At 49.8% G+C, this 24,550-nt stretch overlaps 1 protein-coding gene across 10 annotated transcripts in view; it reads left to right on the top strand.

Moving 5' to 3' along the window:
- Atp11a (ATPase phospholipid transporting 11A) overlaps positions 1-24,550 on the top strand; it is a 109,924-nt gene that overhangs the window by 72,369 nt on the left and 13,005 nt on the right. For all 10 annotated transcript variants that reach the window (NM_001107324.2, NM_001415017.1, NM_001415018.1 and 7 more), the window contains exons 13-25: positions 1,522-1,695; positions 3,011-3,180; positions 5,214-5,285; positions 5,721-5,794; positions 8,374-8,477; positions 12,691-12,872; positions 14,248-14,499; positions 15,838-16,015; positions 17,118-17,220; positions 17,366-17,511; positions 18,486-18,545; positions 19,574-19,701; positions 20,871-21,006. In NM_001107324.2, coding sequence (NP_001100794.2) covers positions 1,522-1,695; positions 3,011-3,180; positions 5,214-5,285; positions 5,721-5,794; positions 8,374-8,477; positions 12,691-12,872; positions 14,248-14,499; positions 15,838-16,015; positions 17,118-17,220; positions 17,366-17,511; positions 18,486-18,545; positions 19,574-19,701; positions 20,871-21,006 — 1,779 coding nt within the window. The remainder of the gene's footprint in view (positions 1-1,521; positions 1,696-3,010; positions 3,181-5,213; positions 5,286-5,720; positions 5,795-8,373; positions 8,478-12,690; positions 12,873-14,247; positions 14,500-15,837; positions 16,016-17,117; positions 17,221-17,365; positions 17,512-18,485; positions 18,546-19,573; positions 19,702-20,870; positions 21,007-24,550) is intronic.

The raw sequence follows: 24,550 nt of genomic DNA, 5'->3' as shown, positions 1-24,550 counted from the left end.
CCCTCTGGGATATTTCACGTGCCATCTCCTGTGTGCTGCGTGTGCTCTGTTTGAAGAAGTGCTTTGTAAGAAGAATGTCAAGGGATACTCTGGGGCAGGATGCTCTCCCAACCTAGAGTCCCACACAGAATCTGACTCTGCAGCCTATGTTCAGTAAATGGGCCACTGAGGTCAAAACCAGCTGATAAATACACAGAGCAATGGCTTTCCCAGCTGCTGAGTGAATGTGGGTGAGCCTGCCTCTCAGTGAATGTGGGCAAGCACGCCTCTTAGTTTACACAGCAGAGCAAGAGGGCGGCTCTGTCTGTGAAATAGGAAGTGCCCACCACAGTGTCTCTGTATGAAGCAGAGACGACTGCCTTCCACGCCCACCTCACGAAGGTGCTTTGTACACTTCCCGTGTGACCTCCCACCCCTGTGGTTTCAGCAGAAGCCCAGAGTTCGTAGGGCAGCGTACAGTCACTTGTAATCCCAGCCCCCAGGGATCCAGCACCCTCTTCTGGCTTCCACAGACACCTGAACTTACGTATATACACCCAGACACAGACACCCATATATACATATAATTTTTTTGTCTAAGAACAGTTTTTAAGCCTTTGTTTTAAAACTGGGTAGCAGTTGATGTGAGGATCGCCCAAGGTAATATCCAGTGCCTGGCATAACTAAGACCTAATAAATATCCATTATCATCTTTGTTTTCATAGTCACAGACCCTAGAAATCTGCTACCCGCTGGGCTCTTAGGGATGCAGCCTGCACACCCTCCCTGGCTGGGTGACCCTGGAAGAGGTTCCCATGGGCTTTGGCCTTGTGTTTAAACAGCGGGTTTGTCTTACATACAGTCTCAGTATAGAAGTGCTCTGATTGGTGGTTTATTTGATAAGGATGAGCACATTATGGAAAGGGCATTTTCTGTTGGGGTTAAGAGCATGTTCCTGGGAAGACTTCATAGAGCACAGAGTCTGGCTGTCCCTTCTACACCCTGACCCCCAGTGTGCTTCATTCCTACACTAAACCCATGTGGACCACCCTGAGCTGTGTGGATGGCTGGCCCTTGCTTCCCTCTGTTCAGTGGTCCAGGGCGGGAGTATGTCCTGTGATTCCCTTGCATTTAAAGCCGAGGTGTCTCCAGCACTTCATGGTCTCTTTCCGAAGGGTTTTATGCTTCTCCTTCTGTGTATCCTGTCTTGTAAACCTCTTCTCCTCCTGGGAACTTTGACCTCTCAGACTCCTAGAGAAAGTTCTTCCTTCACCCATCTGCTGCTGCTTCACAGATGCGTGGAGCCCTGGCTCTGCAGGGCCACTTTCTACTGTTTATACCTGTCACCAGTGTGAGGCCTCTTCCCCCCAGATTGCACTTGTCTGGATGATGGGGGTGCCATGGGTACCCACACCTAACACTGGATCTGATCTGTCTGGGCAGACTCCCAGAAGTTCCTGTCCTACTAGGATTATAACAGACTTGGGGTAAGATGTGTCACCTGCCTAAACGTTGCTTAACTTGGGTGTGTGGTACCCTCAGGTAGAGTACATCTTCACTGACAAGACCGGCACCCTTACAGAGAACAACATGGCCTTTAAGGAGTGCTGCATCGAGGGCCACGTCTACGTACCCCATGTCATCTGCAACGGGCAGGTCCTTCCTGACTCTTCTGGCATTGACATGATCGATTCTTCCCCAGGTGTCAGTGGAAGGGTACGTTGTAGCTCCTCAGGGTGGTGGGTGTGGCCCTGCCATGTGATCAAGGATACAAGTAGGTGGGGTGCTTTGACCCACAGAAGCGGCCCTTTCATTTGGACAGCACGACAGATCCTCAGTAGGACCTCAGTGAGGAGGTTATGGTTTGCATCCACTGTGGTGCTGTGTCCCCGTCCAAGAGGCAGGAGGTCTTGATAGCAATTCCTCTGCTAGAATTGACCTAGGAAAACAAAAACAAAATAAAAGGGCAAGTGGAACAGGCAGCATGCTAAAAGTAATGTCATACAGAGTCTGTATGTGTACAAAGCTGCATGTGCATGCAAGTGTGTGCACACACACATCTAGACACATGCACATGTATACATCTGCTGTGCTTGTTTGCACATGAGCAGGGCACGCATACACAAGTGTTCAAGTCGTAGGGTTGGGTTGGGTTCCAGCACCTGCTGTACAGAGACTAAGGGATACATCATGGCTACAGAACCTGTAGAGATCCACAGAGCCAGAAGAGAGCATTAACGATACAGGAGCTGTTCAGTCAGACCCCTGGCTCCTTCAGTGTGGACTTCAGTTGCTGTCATTTTCTCACAGACCTTCTAGCAGTGTCACACCCTGTTTCCCACCTCAATTCTCAGGGACCACACTAGCTGTCAGGGAAGCCTACCAATGGTCACTGTGCTGCCCAGCTCCTGGGGACCTCAGAGTCTTCTGACTGACTTGACTGCAGGGTGCAGTCAGCAGCGAGGAAGCCGAGCTCAGATCTGGGCCAGCCTCCTATGAGCTCATGCACACTAGCTCAGCTCTGGCACAGGGCTCCTAGCTCTGCTCCCATAGCTGTCACAGGTGAGCTCCAGCCGCAGGCACACAGCTGGGGCTCAGGTCGTGGGGCGTGCAGGGCCTTGCCTGGTGCAGACTGCCACCGCCAGGAAGGTCATGTGAAGGTCATGTGTCCAAGAACGCAAGGTCAGGGCTGAGCGTACCACTGTATATGTAGGTGACCCGTTTTCCCATGACATGGCCATTCCCGAGTGTGCTCATAGCCATGCCTTGCTTGTTCCTTGGAGCGATACGATGAGCAAAACCCTCAGTCTTCTCTGCCTGTACGAGTTGCCATGGCAACTCTGGAGTGTAAGGAGTCACGTGTGCTTCTCCTTTGCAACCGCTGAAACAAACTAAAACCAGTTCACCCCAGGAGGTCCTAGCCTCCCTCTGTAGGCCTGCCCAGTCACTCCCACTCTGTAGGCCTGCCCAGTCTCTCCTCCTGTCCATTCTTCCCATTGCAGCAGAGCTGTCAGTCTCTCTGTCTCTGCAGGAACGGGAAGAGCTGTTTTTTAGGGCTATCTGCCTGTGCCACACTGTCCAAGTGAAAGACGACCATTGTGGGGACGATGTCGATGGTCCCCAGAAATCTCCAGATGCAAAGTCCTGTGTGTACATATCGTCCTCGCCTGATGAGGTCGCACTGGTCGAAGGTATGCAGAGGTAAGTCGTTGAGGTAACGGGTCTGCAAACCAGCTCAAGACTTGTTCTGGAAAACCCTGTTTTGTGCCCCTTTAACCTCAGGTCCCTTGCACCCTTTGTAGAAGTGGCTTTCCTGGGCAGCAGCACAAGCTCTTGTTGCCGTGTTTCCTGAGCTTGCAGCCATTGAGACCCCTCCCCAAACCCTGCCAGTGAGCCTAAGACACCAAGGAGATCTATCTCAGCTCTCCCTGAGACTGGACTAGAGAGCCAGCCTCTGAACTATCTCAGCTCTCCCTGCCCCTGTTTTCCTTGGGCTGGATCATTCTGTCTGTGAAGTTGCACTGATGAGGGTCTTCTTGAGTTCTTTCTGCTTGCATGAGCTGTGGCGTGGTAAATCAATACCTAGAAAAACACTCCAGACGTGGCCCAGTCTCAGGTTGGGGACATCTCTAAGATCCTCAGCTCACAGTTCTTATGGAACAGTAAAGCCCTGGTGTCCCCTTTGCTGCACTAAGTTACGTGTGCAACCTCCCCAGACTGAGGATGATGGGAGCGTATTCTTGTGCCTCTCACCTCCTGGAGCAGGACTGTGTTGTGACTAAGCAAATCTGCTTTTCCTGCACAGTTTGGCAAGCTGCAGAGATGTGTGGATGAGGTTATCCTCACTAGGTGTCCAAGCCAGCCCAACACACGCATACACACAGCTTTTGAACTAGGTTTGGGAACGTTGATAGCAGTGGTTTTTAACCTGTGAGTCTCAACTCCTTAGGGGGTGTCATATATCAAATAATCTGAATATCAGATGTTTATATTATGATTTTTAACATTAGCAAAATTATAGTTATGAAGAAGCAACAAAAATAATTTTATTGGCTGGAGAGATGGCTCAGTGGTTAAGAGCACCGACTGCTCTTCCAGAGGACCTGAGTTCAAATCCCAGCAATTACATGGTGACTCACAACCATCTGTAATGAGATCTGATGTCCTCTTCTGGTGTGTCTGAAGGCAGCTACAGTGTACTTAAGTATATATAATAATAAATAAATCTTTTTAAAAAATCTTATGGTTGGGGGTTACCACTGCATGAGGAACCTGTCTGAAATTCAGGGTGGCAGTGTTTGGATGGCTGAGAACACTGGGTGCTGCATAAAGTAAAGGTCGAGTCAGGCTCTCCCCAACCCCTGTACCTCTCCCTCCCCGGGGTCTCTGTCAGCTGAGGCCAGCTCTCAGCCACACTCACAGCGCTTGCCTGCTATGACAGCTGGTGTTGGGATTCTGCCCCATCTTGGGTAAGCTGCTCCAGACCCGGCCGTCTTCGCTGTCCGCAGGTGCCGGGACTGGGGGTGTTAGCTTTTGCAGTAGAGGAAGGGTGGGGCAGTATCTCTATGAATAGCCGCCTGGTCCCACGTCCTGTCAGATAACTAGGTTGGCCAAGGGCAGACTGTCTTCGCTGCATAATTTATAAAACAGAAATAAAACAGACCCAGAATGGATTTCTCACGGTTTGGAGGCTGGGCCGTCAGGTCAGGGCACCAGCATCTCGGAGGGTTTCTTGCTGTGTCCTAAAATTATGGCAGCATAGAGAGAGGAAAGGACAGGATTACTCTGTGTATGAGGAGCCCTCTGCTGCCGTGGCCATGTTAATCACTTTATGAGAGGTAAAGTGTTCCTAGCCAGCTACTCTTGACAGCTGTACTAGGGTTCAGCTTCCAACCCAGGGTTTTGGTGACTGTTGACACTATGGTGGATTGACTCCAGTCAGCTACCGAATCAGCTAAGGAGCAGAGAGTGCAGTCCAGACAGCCGGGGCTGACCTTCCACCAGCTACAGCACCACAGAGGGCACCGCTTTAGTGTAGGGTGCACACTGTTGCATCATTGTGTGAGGCGACAAGTGAGTCAGAACTCCTGTGTCCTGGCTTTGTAACACACTGAGCACCCTGTCTTACTGAAAAAGTGCTTTCTCTACAAGAAAGTGCCTCCATGTGAGGAGAAGGCCTACGGGAGGAGGCTTGTCCAGATGTCAGACAAGCACTGGCTTTGCTTGTGTTGCAGGCTTGGATTCACATACCTGAGGCTGAAGGACAATTACATGGAAATACTGAACAGGGAGAACGACATAGAGAGGTGAGACACTGCCTGCATGTTATGTCCCTGGAGAAGAACTAGCGAGGCTCCCAGGCCCTGTGTGAGAGGCAGGTCCGCATGCCGCAGTGCTTCAGAGACCGTGTCTGCACTGCCTCTGCACTCGGTGGTAACTCCAGCTCCAGTGGGACTCCCTGAGAGGTTTTCAGGTGTGATATGAGAGTTGAATATTCCAAAGAGACAGAGATATTATTACCCTTCCCGGAGGAGTCAGAGCTGAAATGACCTATGACCACTCTCCAGCACTAATCCCAACCTGAGGCTGGAGAGGGGCATTCCATGAGGTCCAGAACATCCCAGGGGGCATGCACACAGTATGGGCAGGGCCCAGGGAGAGGTGAGAATGTCCCCTTCCTGCTGTGGCAGTCATTTGGAAACCATTCAGAGAAGAATGTATGTGTCTCACTTTTGTTTCAGATTTGAATTGCTAGAAGTTCTGACTTTTGACTCTGTGAGGAGAAGAATGAGCGTGATTGTAAAATCTACTACAGGTAAAGTTTCTCCTAGCATTACATGGTAGCAGTTATACTCTGACGGATAATTCTTTTGGATCATTAAACATTTAGGACATAAGAACGATTTATTCCACTTTTATGTATGTGCATGCAGGCACGCGCGCGCGTGCGTGCGTGTGCATTCATATGAGTGTTTGTGTATAGGCCAAAGGTCAACTTTGGGGTCTCATTCCTCAACTATTGCCAGAGTCTCTCACTGGCTTGGAACTCACTGAGTAGGCTAGACTGATGAGCCAGCAAGCCCTAGAAACCCTCCTGCCCCTGTCTCCCAGCTGTGAATTTGCAAATGCATGCTACCCTGCCTAGGGTTCTGGGAATTGAACCCAGGTCTTCATGCTTGCAAGACAGAGCTTTACCACCAGAGCTGCCTCCCACTTTTCCAAAGACACAGGTAAACTCTATGACAGCAACCTTGGTAAGGAATGAGTTCAGGGCTAGGCCTCCATCAGCACTCGTCATCATCTGGGAGCACCTGCTGCTGTGCTCTACACATCTGGAAAGCTGCACACGTCTTTAACCGGACTTACGGACATACAGACTTATGGACATACAGACTTACGGACATACAGTGTGAGTTTGCAGGTGTTTCTGTACGAACATTTAGGCTACTAATTACACCGACTGCTTGACTGGTTGGTTGCTGTGACAATGGATATTTATTTGAAAACTGCACATTCTGGTTTATGGTTAGAGTGTGGGATGGTGAAGGAGTGGGTGCAGTGGAGCCCTTTGACTGGGTGATTCATGTTGACCTTGACATGTGACCTCCATGTGAGTGGGCACTTCCCTGGCAGCATCTTGTCTAGAAGGCCATGAGTTAGCCCCGTGTCATCCTATCCAGAGGAATCCCCACAAGAGCAGATACGTATGTGCCTCCTCCCCCCTGCCCTCATATTGATCTCCCCAGCATTTATAAGGCTGCCCTTATGGCCACATAGCTCTGGACTCAGAGGCTCAGTACTGGGCTTCCGGCCTTCAAGCAGCCTGCACTTGGGTGCATCCTCAGGTCCTGTCCTTGCTGCCCTTCTCCTTGCTTCCCATAGACTACTTGTCCGGCTGTGTTTCCTCTTCCTGGATCATGGTATGAAGTGGCACACCCCCTCCCCCGAATGCCTTCCTAGATACCCCCAGGTATCCACAGCATTCAGCTGGGAGCTGCCTAGTATCCTCCTGCCTCGTGCAGACGGTTCCTCCCAGGGCCACATCACTCTCTGCGCCTTCCAGGAGACAGTGACTGGACAGCGCCGTGTCTGCTGCCAGTGTCTTCCTGTGTAGGCATCTTCAGCACTAATGCTTCCCACAGTCTGGAAAGAGGGCAAGTGGTGCCTGTCAAATGGTTTGCCTTGGAAATTCATCCCCGTCTTTAGCCCAGAAGTGTGCCCTTCTTCTTTCCACTCCAGACAGCTCTGGGTTTAGTCTCCACAGACTTCCAAGCACCCTCAGTGTTAGGGGCTTAGGAGCCTGTCCCTATAAGGAACCTGGATATCCTACCTTCCTGGGACCATAAACCATGCTGTGTCCTTTCTATACAGCTTTGCTGCCATTGGGATGCACAGTGGTATTTCCTTTCTTCTTCTTCTGTTGTTGTTGTTAATTATTATTGTTATTATTATTTTTTTTAAGACTGTGTATCTCCCTGTAGCACTGGCTGTCCTGGAACTCACTTTGTAGATCAGGCTAGCCTTAAACTTAGGAATTTGCCTGTCTCTGCCCACGGAGATTAGAGATGTACATCGCTGGCTTACTGCAATGTTTCCATAGCTACTCCCAAATGTTCTGTTCATCACAAGCTGTAGACACTGCAGGCCTGAGATTGCACTGCTGCTGGGCAGGGTGACTGGGTGTGGGCCTCAGCTTGTGTTTCACAGCAGGGCAGCGGAGGGTTGGACCTGAGACAGATTGCAGAGCATCTGGACCAAGCAAGCCACCTCAGAGCTGGCTTCTCAGTGCCTCAGTCATGTCTTTGCTGTCTGTTGGTGTCTCTGACCTGGAAGGAGGAAAAGCTTTGTGTTGAGAAAAGGAGCATGAAAAACCAGCACAAAGGTGCCCAAAGCCCTGAGGACGAGACTAGAGATGTCTGGAAGACAGAGTTCCCCAGGACCCGTGTGGTACAGAGGGTGGATTGTCAGGAAGACCTGTTTTTGGGAGGATTCACCCTCGCCTTCTGGTCTTTCCTGAAGTTTGAGCGCTCCCTTCGGGTCAGCTGCACACGCTTTGTTCCTATGCTCACTCCACCTGCCCAGCCCGAGTGCCAGGAAGAATTTCACTTCTCACTGGGAGTCTGAGCATCCAGACCCCTCACTGTTCCAAGGCAGTGGGAATCAAGCGGGGCTGAGGTCCGCATGTTCCATGGACCCCACTTCTTTTGGATCTTAACGTATTAACTGCTCCTTTGTTATAGCCTTTAAAGTGGTCTCCACGCTGGACAGCGACAATATATCACATATATAAAATAAATAAATTAGTCTTTTAAAATAATAAAAAAGAAAAGTAAAGTAAATTTGTCTTCCCATGTAGTAATTAAGCTCAGCATTATTTTCCTCCTCATTTTCCAGGAGAAATTTATCTGTTTTGCAAAGGAGCAGATTCTTCAATCTTTCCCAGAGTGATAGAAGGCAAAGTGGACCAGGTCCGGTCTAGAGTGGAACGCAATGCGGTGGTAAGCTGCTGGCCCTCCCGTCCCTCTCGTGTCTGCAGACCGTGCGTTCTGACTCTGCTCTGAGCCACAGTGCTGCCTGACATTACCTCTTCTTGCTTGCTGACGTAGAGAGAGGCCATCATCCTCCTGTTTATGCTAGAGGCTGCTCTGCTGCCCCGCAGCCTCTCAGCCACTCCTCCAGCACTGAGAGCAGGAAGACCCCGCGCTTGGCCTTAGATGGCCTTAGTCTGTACACCTAGGCTGTGCTACATTGACATTCTGGATACAGCGCTGTCATTCCCTTAGGGACAGTCCCCACAGGGTGCCACAAGGCATGCACTGAGCTTCGTTGAACTTATTAGGGCAAAGTTCTGGAATTCCTGATGTTAACTCTAATTTCAAATGGGGATTCTGACCGTTTCTACCAAGGGTCACCCCCAGGACCTGGAGACACATTTTGTGCTAAAGAGCACACTGCCCTAGTCCATGCTTCATTTGTTCTAGAACATTCTCTCTCACCTCAAAATCATTTTCCCTAAAAGAAGTAATATGTTATTTAAGATTAAAGTACAGCTTTTTAAAATGCTGTATTGAGTGATGGTCAGTAAACATTAATGTGTTCATATTGAAGATCTAAAAGTAGGTAAGTCTGATTCCTACTTGTAGAAACTTTGTCCCAGGAACCTTTGCGTCCCCTCCTGCCAACCCTCCCACAATGCACCACTGTTGGCTGTCACTGTGGATGAGGTCTTGCCTTCCGGAGTGTTCTCAGTTAGCAGAATCCCAGGTCTGTTACTTACCAGATTCGTCTGAATGGGTGTCCACCTTGGCCAGGTGCTCCTTTTCTTACTGAGCAGCCCATTCCTGATGCCCAGCTTTCCCATCGGTTCACCTGTCAGTGAGCATTTGAGCCCAAGTGCCAGAGTGAGTGAACTGTGGGTTCTGGTTCACACACACTCACGTGCGCACACACGCGCACACACACACACACACAGACACACACACACACACACACACACACAGAGACACATGCACACATATACAGACATACACACACACACAGACACAGACACAAACACACACACACACACACACACACACACACACACCCTTTTCTGAGAGCAACCATGCCTTGGCTGTGCTCACTTTCTGTGTTCATCTTTTTTCTTTGTTGTTTCCGCATGGATGATATCTGGCTGTGGTAAGTTCAGGTGCAGTAATTCTCATACATTTTCTGTTCGGACCTCTGAAGTGTGTGGTCTGTGGGCTTTTACCACGACTAGAAAGTTTTCAGTAATGCATTGCAGTGATGGGCGTCCCCTTCCGCCTGCCTCCTCACTTGTCTACCACAGCTGTAGTTGATCCCTGTCATGTGGACTGTCCACATGCTGGTCACAGCTGCAAACTTTCCCCATGGGCTGCCAGATCTTTCACACTTCCTGCAGATCTAGAAGTTAATCAGAGATGCGGTGAACTCCTCAGAAACCGCTTGCTCCTTCAGGCTGTGACTTCATATCATTTGCTGGATTTGGAACAGTGCTCTCTGCCTGGAGCCCTTGGGGATGCTGGCATATGCTGTCTGCTGGCCTCTGATGGTTTGTGCTTGACCTCTGGGCCTGTCGTCCATTGTCCTCTTCCAGATCCCTCAGAGCCTTTGAGTGTTGCAGCATCTTCCTCAGTTAGTTTCTATTGTGGTAAAACACTTCGACCAAAAAGAACTTGAGAAAGAAAGGTTCACTAAGGCTTACACATCCCTGGGGCCCCACCCACAGTGCTCCAGTGATGCCTCAGACTGATTGTTTTCATCGTATGCTCCCTTCCTCCTTAGAGCAACTTTCTTTCCTTCTAAGCAGCACAACTGAAGAACTAAAACAGACAAAAGTACAGATCAATCCTAATGCTATGTAAAAATGTTACTGTGAAGCCGTTCACACCTGTCTTCAAGCATCAGCCAAGCAGAATCCAGAAGCACATTGACAGTAGACATAGTGTAAGCTCATTTTGACTCCAGAAACAGATCATTTCCTACTTGTATCCCACTCACACAGTCATACTAATAGACTATTGAGAAAAATGGTCCTTGGCCACCCCAAGATATAGAGAAGGGACCTGACAAAAACCAGTGTCTACTCTTAATTTTGGAATAGCAGAACAGATGAGTAGATTGACATTTCCTTAACTAAATGCATCCTGCTCCCAAAGGCAGCATGAGCGTCAGTGGGGAGCACTGGCGACATCCCCATTGGTGCTGCTGCAAAGCAAGGAGCTCTCACACATCCGTCACTAACTAAGAAAAGGCCCCCGAGGCCACTCCCAAGGTATTTCATCAGGTACAACCCTCTTCCCAGATATATCTACGCTGCGTCAAGGTGACCAAACCCAACCAGGACAGACAGCATCCCTCACACTGTCCTGGAATCCTGAGATCTATCCTACAGCTCACCAGAGTGAGTCAGCACTGACTCCTGGCTGAGCTAAAGCTCTGTCCAAGTGAAGACAGTCATAGGTAATGGCGGGAGGACCATTGTCTGCTTCAGACCCACTTACTCCTTCCATCGCTTGCTTTGGGATGTTTAATCACAATTAAGAAATGGACTCCAAATGTAAGCTTTGGAAGACTTTACCCTCTGCTTTTCTAAGAACTTTATAGTTTTAGCTGTTAAATTGAAGACATTGATCTTACTTTATGTGTGATGTGAAGGGAGCTGTCTTATTTTTTGTTAAGTGGGTGTCAGTTTTTTAACCCCATTGTTGCATGGCTATTTTGTTTTGCTTTGTTTTTCCCTGTTAAATGGTCTTGCTTCTCTTGTTAAATCATGTGGCCAGACGTTCCAGGATTTCTCTGGAGTCTCAGTTCCATCCTGTGCCCCTCCCTTCCTCTGTCTTCACACCAGCTCCGTGCAGTTCAGTGCTGTGCTCTACGGGTTCTGCCTGTGAGATCTGCTCCACTGCACGTCAGAGTCTGTGAGGCGAGACTTGTGGCAAGGCGCCCTGCTGCTCCTCACCTCCAGCAGTTCTTGGGGACTGCTCTGTATTGCTCCCAGTGTTCAGATGTTTCCTCTTCATCAGTTCAGAGCATTACAGAGCATTCATCTGATAATGTCACATGTTGCGTTAGCCTGTTTCCTATGCCGAGTTTGCCTGTCATTCAGGGAGGAGTCCTGTTCATGGCATGCCATCGTTTCGTAGCTGTTGGGTTCCATTTGCTCGAGTGCAGCTGAGGATTGCTTTCTCTGTGCTTACAAGGTTAGCACTAAGCGTGACTGTGTTTGTACAGCTTGGCAGTGTTTTATACAGGACTTTATGTCATGCTTAGCAAGGCTTGTACATGCCATCACCCCACCCCGTGTCACTATAGTAGGAAGTCCCTGAATACCTGGACAAGCAAAGGCCTCTTCACTTCTGAAAGCTTTACTTACTGATCACACACAACACCTTACATCCTGGACAATTCTAGATCATTCTCTTTAGAGACTCTTCGTGTCTGATGAGCCTTCTGACTTGTTAATGAAGCAATGTACTTTGCCTCTGTGCCCCTCCCTCCCTCTTGAGGGATTATGTGAACAGTTAACCAGTGCGGCATGTCCTTCACATAGGGAGAGGTCGTGAGAACTGTTAACCAGTGCGGCATGCCCGTCACACCAGTAAGGAGAGCTGAGAAATAAACTCTGATCTGAAGAGCTGAGAGAAGTGCTGACAGCACAGGAGACATTTTTGAAACCTAACATCCAGAGTCGGAAATGCTTGCTTAGGAAGCCTATGAGTGGATTAGGGTGAAGGGGCAAGAAACCCCACCAGTGGCTACTGCCCAGTGATAGTTGGCTGTGCCATGGCAGGAGGGAGGCCCATGCTCCACGTGTGTTGGATCCCCTCATCCCTCAGGCTTATTTTAGTCTCTCCTGTACCCAGCATGAGGATGAATAATGCAGTCTTCCATCTACCAAAACACGACTCCCACAGCACCGCAAAGTATTACTCTCAAAAGTGAGACTGAATTCTGTATCTGTTACAGAATCTGTTTACAGGTCAGTGCATGTGACTGTCTGTGGACCAGGCATCATAGGTTACAGGTCTAGAGAGCACATGACTCTCTGTATTTAATGTAATCCGGTAATTCCTAGAGGGTGACTGGGTTATGACTCATTCATTCTCTTCAGAGATGGGTATGATGAAAACCTGAGAATGCATTCAGCAGGTGATGAGATTCACATTAATACTGACTTGTGTTAAACAGGAAGGGTTGCGAACCCTGTGTGTTGCCTACAAGAGGCTCGAGCCAGAACAATATGAAGATGCTTGCCGACTGCTACAGGATGCCAAAGTGGCGCTTCAGGATCGGGAGAAGAAGCTGGCAGAAGCCTACGAGCAGATAGAGAAGGACCTCATTCTGCTTGGTGCTACAGCTGTTGAGGACCGGTAAAGATGTCTCCTGTGTCTGTGCTCAGGGGGAGGGTGTAAGAGTGGGGTAGAGGGCAGATAAGATAGCACACGTGTCCTGTGCCAGTGTGTTCTTCCCAAGGACAAGGCTCATCTGTTTTCCCTCACAGAGAGTGACAACCAGGAGATTAGTACTAGGTGACATGTTACTGACCACAAATAGGATGCCTGGAAGGACACTTTCCCTCCAAATGGTGGAAGTGCCGTCTTCACATTGTGTCACATATGGAGGGTCAGTTTCTCTTCATACACACAGAGGAATCAGTAATCGTCTTCTAGCTGCTGCTGGCTCTTCGGAATCTATGACAGTATAGCCCAGTGTCCTCAACATGGTTGTCTTTGTTTGTCAAAGACAGTTACAGTAATGAAGTGGGTTGTTGTAAAAACCTGTGAAGTCGCTGAGAAAGTTTCTGGAATTCTCAGTTACAAGGTAAAGACCAAGGCTAGTGCAGTGACCTGAGGGCAGTGGGGCAAGAAGGGAGCTGGACCTGGGATGGGCTCTGACTGCCTTTACACGGAGCCATTGTGGGCAGCTGGCATGGCTGACTTAGGTCATGGAGCCTGGATCATACAGGGGTGAGTGGCAGTAAAACAAACTTTTCCTAGTCAGGGTTTCTCTGTGTAGCCCAGATGACATAGAACAGGCATCCTCCTGGGACTTACAGATACGGTGTCCTGTTGAAGTGATCACAAGCTACTCCTTTAACTGAGCCAGCACATGAGCAAACATTGCCTCAGGTCCTTACTATTGTTTCAGAAAATGACAGGGTGGGAGGTGGTTTCCCTCATCTGTCTGTGTAGCTGTAATAATAGGATCTCTGTACCTCGGGCCACAGACTTCTGCCCAAGGACTAGTCTGACTTCCAGGGTTCCATAGAGACGAAAGGTCATACCAGATTTCACACAGTGCTGAGCCACTGATAAAGTTTGGCCATGGGGCCACTGGCATTATTACCAGCACCTGATCTATTACTTAGAGCCTGGATTCCTGTGTATTAGAACACATGGAACCAAAGAAAAGATAATACCTTACTTCCCACCTCTGTTTCTCCACTTTATCTGGTTGTGATGATTCTTCTCCTAAATGGAGTGATACTGGGTTGTAGGATGTGAGGCTCAGCAAAAGGACATCACACAGAACAGCCTCCCTAAATAGTTCGTCCATGGTTGGAAGAGCCTTACAGCACATCACGTGTTCACCTGGGTTCACTTGAGCGGGTTCTGGTCCTTTCCGTAGACCCTCAGCCACTGTGTGCTCCCCTGTAGAGCCGCGTCTTCTGATGGTGTTGTGCTTCTTGACGCTCTTCATTTTGGTGCTGTTTGGATCCTGATCCCATGGGTCCCATCCTCTTAGGCTCCAGGAGAAAGCCGCTGACACAATTGAGGCACTGCAGAAGGCAGGCATCAAGGTCTGGGTGCTCACTGGGGACAAGATGGAGACAGCCTCGGCCACCTGCTATGCCTGCAAGCTGTTCCGCAGGAGCACGCAGCTGCTGGAGCTGACCACCAAAAAGCTAGAGGAGCAGAGCCTGCATGACGTGCTCTTCGAGCTCAGCAAGACAGTGCTGCGCTGCAGTGGAAGCCTGACCAGGGACTCCTTCTCAGGGTATGCAGCTGCCCACCACATGAGACCTGGGTCTGTGGCGTACGAATGCCTGCATCCCTGTGGGTCAAGTGGATGCTGTGGGTGAGGCCAAACCTTCTCTCCACAGCCGGACATGCCGAGGCAGCCAGTTTCGAGCTGCTGGGGAGGGAGAGTAGAAAGACGTTCTGATGCTAGGAAGGGAGTGTGGAAAGACGTTTGACTGGGACAGTTTCCATCTGCTGTTGTGCCCCTGGACCCATCATGGATGCCTCAGGATGCTGCCAGAACATCCAGAAGGCAGTTAGTAATAACGGAGGCTTTTACTGCTGAACTTGTCTTTCCAAGAATATCCATGGGTTTATTCATGCATTTTACAGGGGCACCCATACCATTGTGGGCGAGTCGTCTGACTGGCTCTGACTCAGTGTCTTACACTTTGATTTATTGTTCTGGTTGTCAGTACGCAGGTGCCACAGCGTAATTTGGAGATTAGAGGACACCTTGCATCAATGCCTTCTCTTCTTCCATCAGACGTACAGGTCCTGGGGGTGAACCAGGGAGTCAGCTTGGAACAGGCACCCTTACTCACGGAACAGTCACTGGCCATCTTGAGTCCTAGAAATTTGGCAAAACAAGTCAGCTCTGTAGGCCTGAGCTAAAGTCTGTCTTAAGAACAGCACAGAGTCATTTCCATGTTGATCTGCAGAGTTTGAGGTCACAGATGTGTTTGTCATCTTCAAACCTAGCAGAGGGCCTTGGAGACAGCTTAGTGGCGAAGAATGCACTGCTCTGGCGGAGGCCAGACTCTAGTTCCCAGCACCAACGTGAGGCTGCTCCCAACTCTGTAACTCCAGCTCCTGGGATCAGTTCTGCTGGTCTGTGCAGGAGTGTGCCCATCCTACCCACAGATATACATACATACACACACATGCACATACATGCACACACATGCACATACATGCACACATGGGCACGCATGCACACACACATGCACACGCACAGGCACACTCACCCACACAAGACTTTGACCATGTTCAAACAGTGAGGTCACCAGGGCAGAAAGGTAGACAGAGGAGGTTGGAGACCTGTACTTCCAAGGCTCTCCTTGTGGTGTCTCAGTACTGAGACTCACACAGACTCACAGCTGGCTGCGGCTGCTTTGCTTGAGCCAAGAAATGTCGTTAAATGTGATTTGCAGTGTAGTCAGGGAGGTGGATCCAGAATGTAAAGACCGTAGTGAAGGACGGAGACCCACAAGCATCCTGCTGCTGGGGGCCAGCACGGTGCCAGCGCCTGTGTGAGGTGTTCTAGACTGCAGATGCAGCAGTCGAGCGGTTTTCCCTCTTGTGTGCTCTAAAGCCTCTCCACAGATATGCACGACTATGGTTTAATCATCGATGGAGCCGCACTGTCCTTGATAATGAAGCCGAGAGAGGATGGGAGCTCCTCAGGCAACTACAGAGAGCTCTTCCTGGAGATCTGCAGGAACTGCAGTGCCGTGCTGTGCTGCCGGATGGCACCCCTGCAGAAGGCCCAGGTCAGGACTGACCCACTGGTGGGCCATGGGTGTCAGGGTGGGGAGAAACCTTTTCATGAGTCTCACTGTCTGATTGTTACACAGTTAGGGAGAGGTAAACATTGAAACCCAAGGATTGGACATCTACTCGAGGGATGGGAAGGAAGCTTGCATTCACTGCACCTCCTGTGCCAGGATCAGTCTGGATTTGTCTTCCTCCCTGTGGACTCCAGACAGTCCTTGGCACTCTCCTGTCCTTGTGGGAGCCTCCCTAAACTGTCTTTGTACATACATCAGATGTGTTGTATGATGCCTATACGGATATGGTATTTTCCAAAGTTCATCAACCTGAGTGAGGTGTAGCTTCACTGTGGCCTCTCTAGGTGTGAGGCCTGGGAGCCTTGAGCTGCTTATAAGGAAATGAGAGCTGCTCGTGTGGCCCAGCCACAAAGGTCGAATGCATTATGTACTGTCCAAGAGTCAGGTTCAGGGAGGTACTCTCTAGCAGGTGAGCTTGCAGCTCCAATTAGCAGTGTCCCTAGACACAGCAGAATGTCCCTGGGCAGTCCTCAGAGGAGACAGGCTGGGGTGCAGGTACTCATGAGTACCCCTCCCCCATGCTTGATTCCCTGACGACAGCCTGGGGTTCCCAGTGCTGTTTCTGGTTCTCCATTGATTTTATACAAATGCAATCTGTAGCTTCCCTTCTTCCCAGCCTCATATCTTAATGTGCAGTGCATGCAGGGAAGTCCATAAAGAAATCGGCTTAGAAGTCAAACAGTAAAGAGAAATCATGAAGAGTACTCATTGCATTAAGTCGACATACTTGACTAAAGTAGCATTAAAAACAACTTTTTGAAATTGTGATAATAGGCGGCATGGAATAGGCTGGCACTGGCTCTAGGTTTTATTGATACCTGAACATACCTCTAATTTTGTCTTCATGCATTTGTGAAGTCTTATTGATCATTGCATGAGTCTCTGTGGTCCTCTATGGAGGAAATGGTCTGAGGGCCAACAGTTTCCCTCCTTCCTGTACCAGCTCTATGTCTTTGTTAGTTCTGCCCACTTAATAACAAAACCGAAACAGAGAAGGTAAACTCCATGTTTCTTTCTTTTCCAGATCGTTAAGTTAATCAAATTTTCAAAGGAGCATCCTATTACCTTGGCGATTGGTGACGGTGCAAATGACGTCAGCATGATCCTGGAGGCCCACGTGGGCATAGGTGAGCCGTGGCTGCTCCAGCTGGGTGCAGTTTGGGTAGACTCGGGCTCCACCTGTGACGTGTGCTATGTCAAGGGGACATATCGGGCAGAGGTCTGCTGGACTTAGCTGGCTCGGGCTTAACAACCTGTTTGTCCTTACTGTAGGCGTCATTGGGAAAGAGGGCCGCCAGGCTGCAAGGAACAGCGACTATGCAATCCCCAAGTTCAAACACTTGAAGAAGATGCTTCTCGTTCACGGGCATTTTTATTATATCAGGATATCTGAGCTTGTGCAATACTTCTTTTATAAGGTAAGAAGTCTGTCTTTCCTCCTCTCACAGTTTTCGTTGCATGAGAACTTTGTCAGGTAACTTAATGCTTCCAGGGTCCTTTATCACAAAAAGAAGTGACCATAAGGAGTGGGTTGTCCCTCTAACAAGAGGGTGCCTTGTAGCCAGACTGGTGATTTGTAGGTTCTTCTCCCACCCTTCTCCACCCTTATCCTTCCACCCTTTCAACTGCCTAACACTAGATGGGGGGAGAAAAGAGCAGGGAGTGCCGTGTACTGTTCGGCTCCTTCCTGTTGATTAGTATCTCTGAGTTCCCTGGAGCAAGTTTGTCTTCACCATCTGTTTATTATTATATACTTAATTATTTCTCCTCCTCTTCCTCCTCCTCTTCCTCTTCCTTCTTCTTTTCAACCCACAGCAAACAACCAGCAACCCACCCTGCCTCTTGGGGACTTAGCGTTTATCTACCCTCTGAAAAGTTCTCAGAATTCCAAACATCACACACTCAGAGACTATCAGCAGCTGGCAAAATCATGCCCCTGCTAGAGCATGAGGCAGATCATAGTCACCACTGTGTAAAATCCCCATAGATCACACCTAGGATTAAAATGAAAACATAGTCTTATAATATTGCTGTGTCTTTCAATGAAACCACAATTCTGGCACCTGTTTGACCTTGCCAGAGTGTGACATAGATGTTTGAGGGCACTGTCTTCAGCCCTCTCCACGTGGGCAGGTCCTTGCTGTCGATGTTATTACCACCACCTTTGCTTGTGAGCCAGTACAGCTGCCTTCTGCTGCCAGGGTCACCAGGGCCACTATAGGTGTGTATGGAAAAGAAGCATTTCCAACGCCCATGTGGCTGCTGTGTAGATGGTGGTCCACTTGGAACAATCCCCCATATGAAGCATAATGTGTCCACAGTGGCTGGTGGCTAGGCAAGCCCATGCATCTCTCCCATGCCCTTGAACTAATGGCCATTACTTATTTTCCAGAATGTCTGCTTCATTTTCCCTCAGTTTTTGTACCAGTTCTTCTGCGGATTTTCACAGCAGGTCAGTCATAAATTGGAAGCTCATAATAGTCTTGTCTTCCTTCCCAATGGGGGCCATGGTGAGGAAATAATCTTCAGGAATGTGCAGACAGACCCCACGGAGATCTGGTAGGGGCCCAGGTGCCATCCATCCTGCTGTCCCTGGGTCCCATCGATAGACAAAGGTGAAGGAGCAGTCCACAGAGCTGAGGACTCAGTCTGGGTGTCATGAGGCTGGGTATGTCCCTAAGCACAGCCTGGAATACAAAGCCAGTGGTACTCTGGGCTGGGCTGTCTGATGATATCGGGTTGTGCATACACTTGAACCTTCATGGGTCTGTGGGTCGTCCTTGAAGTCAGAGGCATGGAAGTATGTGGGTGCAAACGTGACCTGGGAGAAGGGCTCCTTGCTGCCTGGACAGACACTTTTCTGCCCCATGTACTCAGATGGACAGTGGCCAATAGCTTGTATCCAAAGCCACTATGGCCAAGCTAATTGAAGCTAGAAGATGTGAAAGTGAACAGAATTGCAAGTTTTTGGGTCTGAGCTCTGCCTGACAGATTTCCTTCATGAAGTTTAAAATCTGTCTCTGTAGAATGGTAGCTTTTATGCATTTTAGGTACACTTTCTATATATTTAAGTTTTTTGAGAATTAAAAAAGTAGCATATTCATGGCCTAGAGAAATGGCTCAGTTGATAAAGTTCTTGCTGTACAAGCATAAGGACCGGAGTTCAAATCCTTCAGCACCCATGATGAAAGCTGGGTATAGCCACATAGGCCTGAGCTTCTGGTGATGAAAAGATAGAGGCAGAGGATACCTGGGGTTCATTGCTATCCACTCCAGCTGAGCCAGTCATTTGATGCTGCCCACTGGCTTACACACACACACACACACACACACACACACACACACACACACACACACACACAGAGAGAGAGAGAGAGAGAGAGAGAGAGAGAGAGAGAGAGAGAGAGAGAATGTGTGAAATCATGACATCAGTGTGTTAAAGCCACCTTGAAGTGCCACTCAAATTGCTTCTTCTTACAGACTTTGTACGATACTGCATATCTGACTCTCTACAACATCAGCTTCACTTCCCTCCCGATTCTCCTGTACAGCCTCATGGAGCAGCACGTGGGCATTGACGTGCTCAAGAGAGACCCGTCCCTCTACAGGTGTGTGCCCCTGTCCCAGTCCAAGTGTGAGCCCTGCAGCTGCTCTGCACAGCACAGGAGAAGAGGAAGCAGAGCAGATTCCTTCAGTCAGTTCTCGGGGTGGGATTCTAAAGTTGGGGTGTACATGCTTCCACAGGATGGTAGTTAAACAGGCAGGCGGTGTCTTGGAGTATGCTCCGTAGGTGATGGGTCTACACGAGGCTAGAGCACATATGTGAACCTCCTCTGTACCTCACAGCTCCATAGAGATGTGAAGCCCTTCTGCGTTCCATTGCTTGATAGAGTGGGGAAGCTAGGAGTGTAGCTGGCATCTGCTCTGCTCATTTCTTAGTAGGAAAGTGATAGCTTTTCTGCTGTTTCAGAGAGGCCCAGATTCACTGACAGATACAATGTTTCTTTGTAGGCTTTGTCCATCTAAGGCATGAAAGGAGTTTCTGGTGCTTCTGTCCAGGTTCTCCCAGTAACAAGGAGTGAGATGCTACAGTGTAGCCACCAGCTAGAACCCACATTATCGTTCCTCACCTACCTCAGTTTGCCCAGGGTCTTTTGTCTTATTCATGTGTGTGCACACCCTTATGCACTTAGTTCTATGACACACATAACATCAGACAGGGTTGCTTCCCCTGTCCAGTTCCTCAGAACCTGGTCACAGGCTTTGGGGTCTTTATTACAATACAGTGAAGCTAGAGAAAATAGGTGTGTGTGTGTGTGTGTGTGTGTGTTTGCGCGTGCGTGTGCATGTGTATGCGTGCACGCGCATGCACACACACACATACACACACACTTCGGCTGACCTACTTACTCTTATAAAATGAACAGTCGTAGAAACTCAGTGTAGGCTGGTAGGAAACCCACGTCCTCACTCTGATAGTCAGTATGTAGACAGTCTGTGCTGTGTGTGTTAGTTACACTCAGAAGACAAGAGAGCACCAGGTTCTCTTTGACAGTATTACAATTGACTCAGAGAAAGAATATTCAAAGCCAGTGGAGAGCACTGGGTGCAGCACTGTGAAGTCTGAGGAGCGTGTGAGCTTTGCCAGTCAGTGGTGCAGACGCTGTGTTTGCCACTCACAGTTGATGCTGCTTAGGAGCGTGTGGACAGTGATGCCACCATGAGGGACTGGCTGGCCGGACCTCAGCCTGATGTCCGTTTCCCCTCTCCTCCTCAGAGACATTGCCAAGAACGCGCTGCTGCGCTGGCGGCTGTTCATATACTGGACGTTTCTCGGCGTTTTTGACGCTTTGGTATTTTTCTTTGGTGCTTATTTCATGTTTGAGAACACAACCGTGACCATCAATGGACAGGTCAGTACCGAGCGCGGCCTCCTGCTTTACTGCCTAGTAATGAGCCCCACTGTGTGCAGCCGTTGTGTGGAGCAGTTGAGTGAGCACAGGGCGGCCTGTGGGTCGGTGAGCAGCACTAGGTAGGATCTGTGGAACCACTGAGAGGAAGGGACGAGTCACATTTTCCAGCGGCAGGGCGTTGAGGTCAGTCCTGAGGGCCCCTGACTGGTCCCAGGGGCTCCGTGGTTTCATCCAGCCAGTGTCCTTCCGTGTGGGAGTTAGGTTGTGTGGGTGTCCTCCACAGAGCGTGGGCGTGGCCCCTCACAGTGAGCAGCTCTGTGGTTCTCTGATGGACTGCAGCCTGTTGTTTGCCTACCTTCTGGGGTGTGTTATATTCCTATCTTGCTTTTTTTCTTTTTGCCACTTGCTTCCTTCCCACCTCAGATAATGACCACCAACACAAGCATGGTAAGACACTGTGGGTTTGTCCTCTCTGTGTTTTTGGAGTGCATTACAAATAAAATATTTCTTGAAAATATTTTCAAATGTGACCTCTTCTGTGTGCTTTGTGGGTAGAAAAGCTATTAGCCATTCCTGTCCTCTGCTGGTGTCAGAGTCACCTGACCCTGCAAGGTATCTTTGCCCTGGGTCTCTGTCAAGGCTTTTCTAGAAGGGGAAATGGCCGCATAGGTCTGCATGTCACTGTAAATTGAGGTCAGGAGGCCTGGTTGGACCTGGCTTTAGTGGTGTACCCGTGCCACCTGGGGAGAACCCGAGGCATCAAGTAGAGCCTAGATCCTGTCCTCATAATCTCCTAAGTCCCAAACTTAGTGTTCGGACCGCTAAGGTCCCTGGTTCTGAGGTGACTGTTCAAAGAAACACTGCAACTGACATCAGAGAAAACTCCTCTAGACCTCCCTCCAGGGAGACTGAGAACAGAAAGGCTTCTCATTTCCCGTTGAACCAGCTCCCTCTGTCCAGTGCTGTCTTCCCCATGCTGACCCTCGGACTCTCGGCAGAGTGCCGGAGTCTGGCCTGTGCCCTGGTAATTTGTTTCCCTGTGCATTTGTCTCTGTTGCCTCATAACTGAAGGTACTGATCTCTCCTCATGAAAGACAAATCAGTTTTCACAAAATTCGACCCTGAAGATTCGCTGTTCTCGGTCGCCTACTGTCCTCCTTTATTTTCGTCAGGCAATGCCTGCCCATACACGTGGTGCAGTCCTCTGCGTCTTAGGTGGCTCGTACCCTCTTCCCCATGAGTCAGCCTCTAAGAAGCATCTCACAAGTGTCTTAAACACTCAGGCACCAGCACTCAGCTCTGTTCACTGTCAAACCTCGTCTCGCCATTCAAGGACCCTGCTTCTGGCCGTCACTGGCATAGGAGGTTGAGGAAGGAGCTTGCACAGGCTGGGAAACTGGTGTGAGGCCTAGCCAGAACTCAGACCCTGACCTGTGTCAGCATGATGCCCTCCAGCCCAGCCCGAGCTGTCCCTGTGTCTTAGAGAACAGTAACAGACTCCCCAGGGGGTGGGGCTGGACATGGAGAACTAGGGAAAGGCCTGAGGGGGAAGGGAGGACAGCAGCAGTGGGTTCATTTCCCAGGCTGTCCCAGACACTGTCTTCGATGTCCCCTGCCTCTTACTGTACCCCTAGGGTTTTGGCAAGTCTCCTGCCAGGCAGGCCCTGCTAGTTTGGGTGGTGACTCTGCTGCCTGTCATGGGGGCGCAGAATCCCTGTGTTCTTTGCCTGCACTCTTTGTCTTCCACCCCTCAGACAGCCCTTTAGGCCTGTGTGGGTTACTAGGAAGATGCTTCTTGGTGGCCCTGCAATGTCCCCCCTGCCCCCATCACACACTTGCCGTTGTCAAGGCAGAGGCAGACTCACCTGAGCCTCCTGCAGGGCCACCTTTGCCCCACACGCAGGCTTGTCAGCAGGTGTGCTCCATTGCAGAGGAGGCTTCCAGAGTCACCCCAGTGCTCAGGGCAGGCCACACAGACTCACACGGTTACATTCAGACTCAGGTATGATGGGGCGTGTGCTCTGGTCAGGTGGAGCCGAGATGGCAGTCACCTTGAGGCCCCTCCACATGTATTTCAGCAGACACAGTGACACCAATCTGTGAGGTCGGAATGGAGGGATTGGGATGACCAAGTCCACTCCATGGATCGGGGAAGCCGAGGGAGAGATCTTGTTTTCAGTCATGCAGGCCGCCCTCATCCTCCACCCTGGCCCAGGCCTCTGGGGACCCCTACTCAGCCTGATTAAGCCGGTGCTTGGGGGTAGAAGGTGTGAGAACTAGATCCGCAGGACTCAGGTGCAGAGTGACCACATGGTGATCCTCCTGGGTCTGCTCCCCATGGACCCAGGGCACATCTTCTAGATCCTTCTGTTTAGAAGCTCGATCTGTTGATTGCTGTGAAAGGTTTCTCTAAAAAGCTCTGTGACAGTCATGGAGACAGTCATGGGTCTCATGTCTTGAGGACAGTGGAATTATGAATAACTTCTGAAAATTCGCACCGACATCAAAATCCACAAAGACTTCTTTTTGATGCTACTAAAGCAATAATCAGCACCCTCTAGCCGCCCCCTGGGGGTTGATTTGGAATGTTACAGTAGTCAGGAACCACCTAGTGGGCAGCTTAGTCACCCATGGGGAGTGAGCACAGCACACAGCTGGCAGACGCCATGTGGAGCTGGGCCAGAGGGGTGCAGAGGTGTCGTGACTCTGACCTTAGAGCCAAGCTCTGTCAGTTACGGAATATTACTGCACATGAAGATTAAGTTGGCCGTGGTTTAAAGTTTTAGTGGATAGAAAATGCCTTATGCGAGTGTCCCTCGTCAGGCAAGAGGGAGAGCCAGGTATATAAGCAGGCTGTCTGGGGACTTTCCTACAGGGCTGCGGCTGTCGGAAGTCAGTCAGACCACGGATGGGGGTGTATTGTTGAGTTCTACGTTAGTCAGCTGGACAGTGGAGGTGCGTCATTAAGGCGGTAATTACTCAGACTTTTCCTTTGGGGTGTTGTTGAAGTATGAGTCATCAGTGGAGCTGTGTTGTTCAGGTGTGAGCCGGCCAGACAGCAGTCAGTGTTGGTTTATTATGGAAATGCAAGTCAAATAGGCATCAGTGGAGGTGTGTGTCTGTCGTGAGTAGGTCAAGCATGGCTGGGGCAAGTGTAAAGTGACTGCAGTGTAAAGGGTAAAGGGGCTGGTGTCAGGGAATCTAGAACATGCTGAGTGACTCTGGAAACAGAGGAGGAAATGAAGATTACACAGAGACGGCTCTGTGGCTGTCTATCTATCCCAGTGAGCTGGCACTCACTGACCAGGAGCCATGGGCACAGGGAGGAAGGTGACCACACATCTCCTAGGCAGTTTACAGTTTCTCATTTGAGATTATTATGTTTCATCTTCCTGTTGAAGTGATGGTGGTGATGGTGTGTCCTGTAGGGACTCCGGGGCCTGGTGCCCATCATAGGTCTGCCATAACCCACCAAACTCAAGGAAACCTGGAGTAAGGGAAGGGCACTGTCCTCCCTGTAGCAGTTGTGGGAGTAGCAAGTTGC

The sequence above is a fragment of the Rattus norvegicus genome, chromosome 16 (genome assembly GCF_036323735.1).
Source record: "Rattus norvegicus strain BN/NHsdMcwi chromosome 16, GRCr8, whole genome shotgun sequence".
Lineage (NCBI taxonomy): Eukaryota > Metazoa > Chordata > Mammalia > Rodentia > Muridae > Rattus > Rattus norvegicus.
The sequence above is the reverse complement of the archived record's forward strand: the minus strand, read 5'-3'. Positions and strand labels throughout refer to the sequence as shown.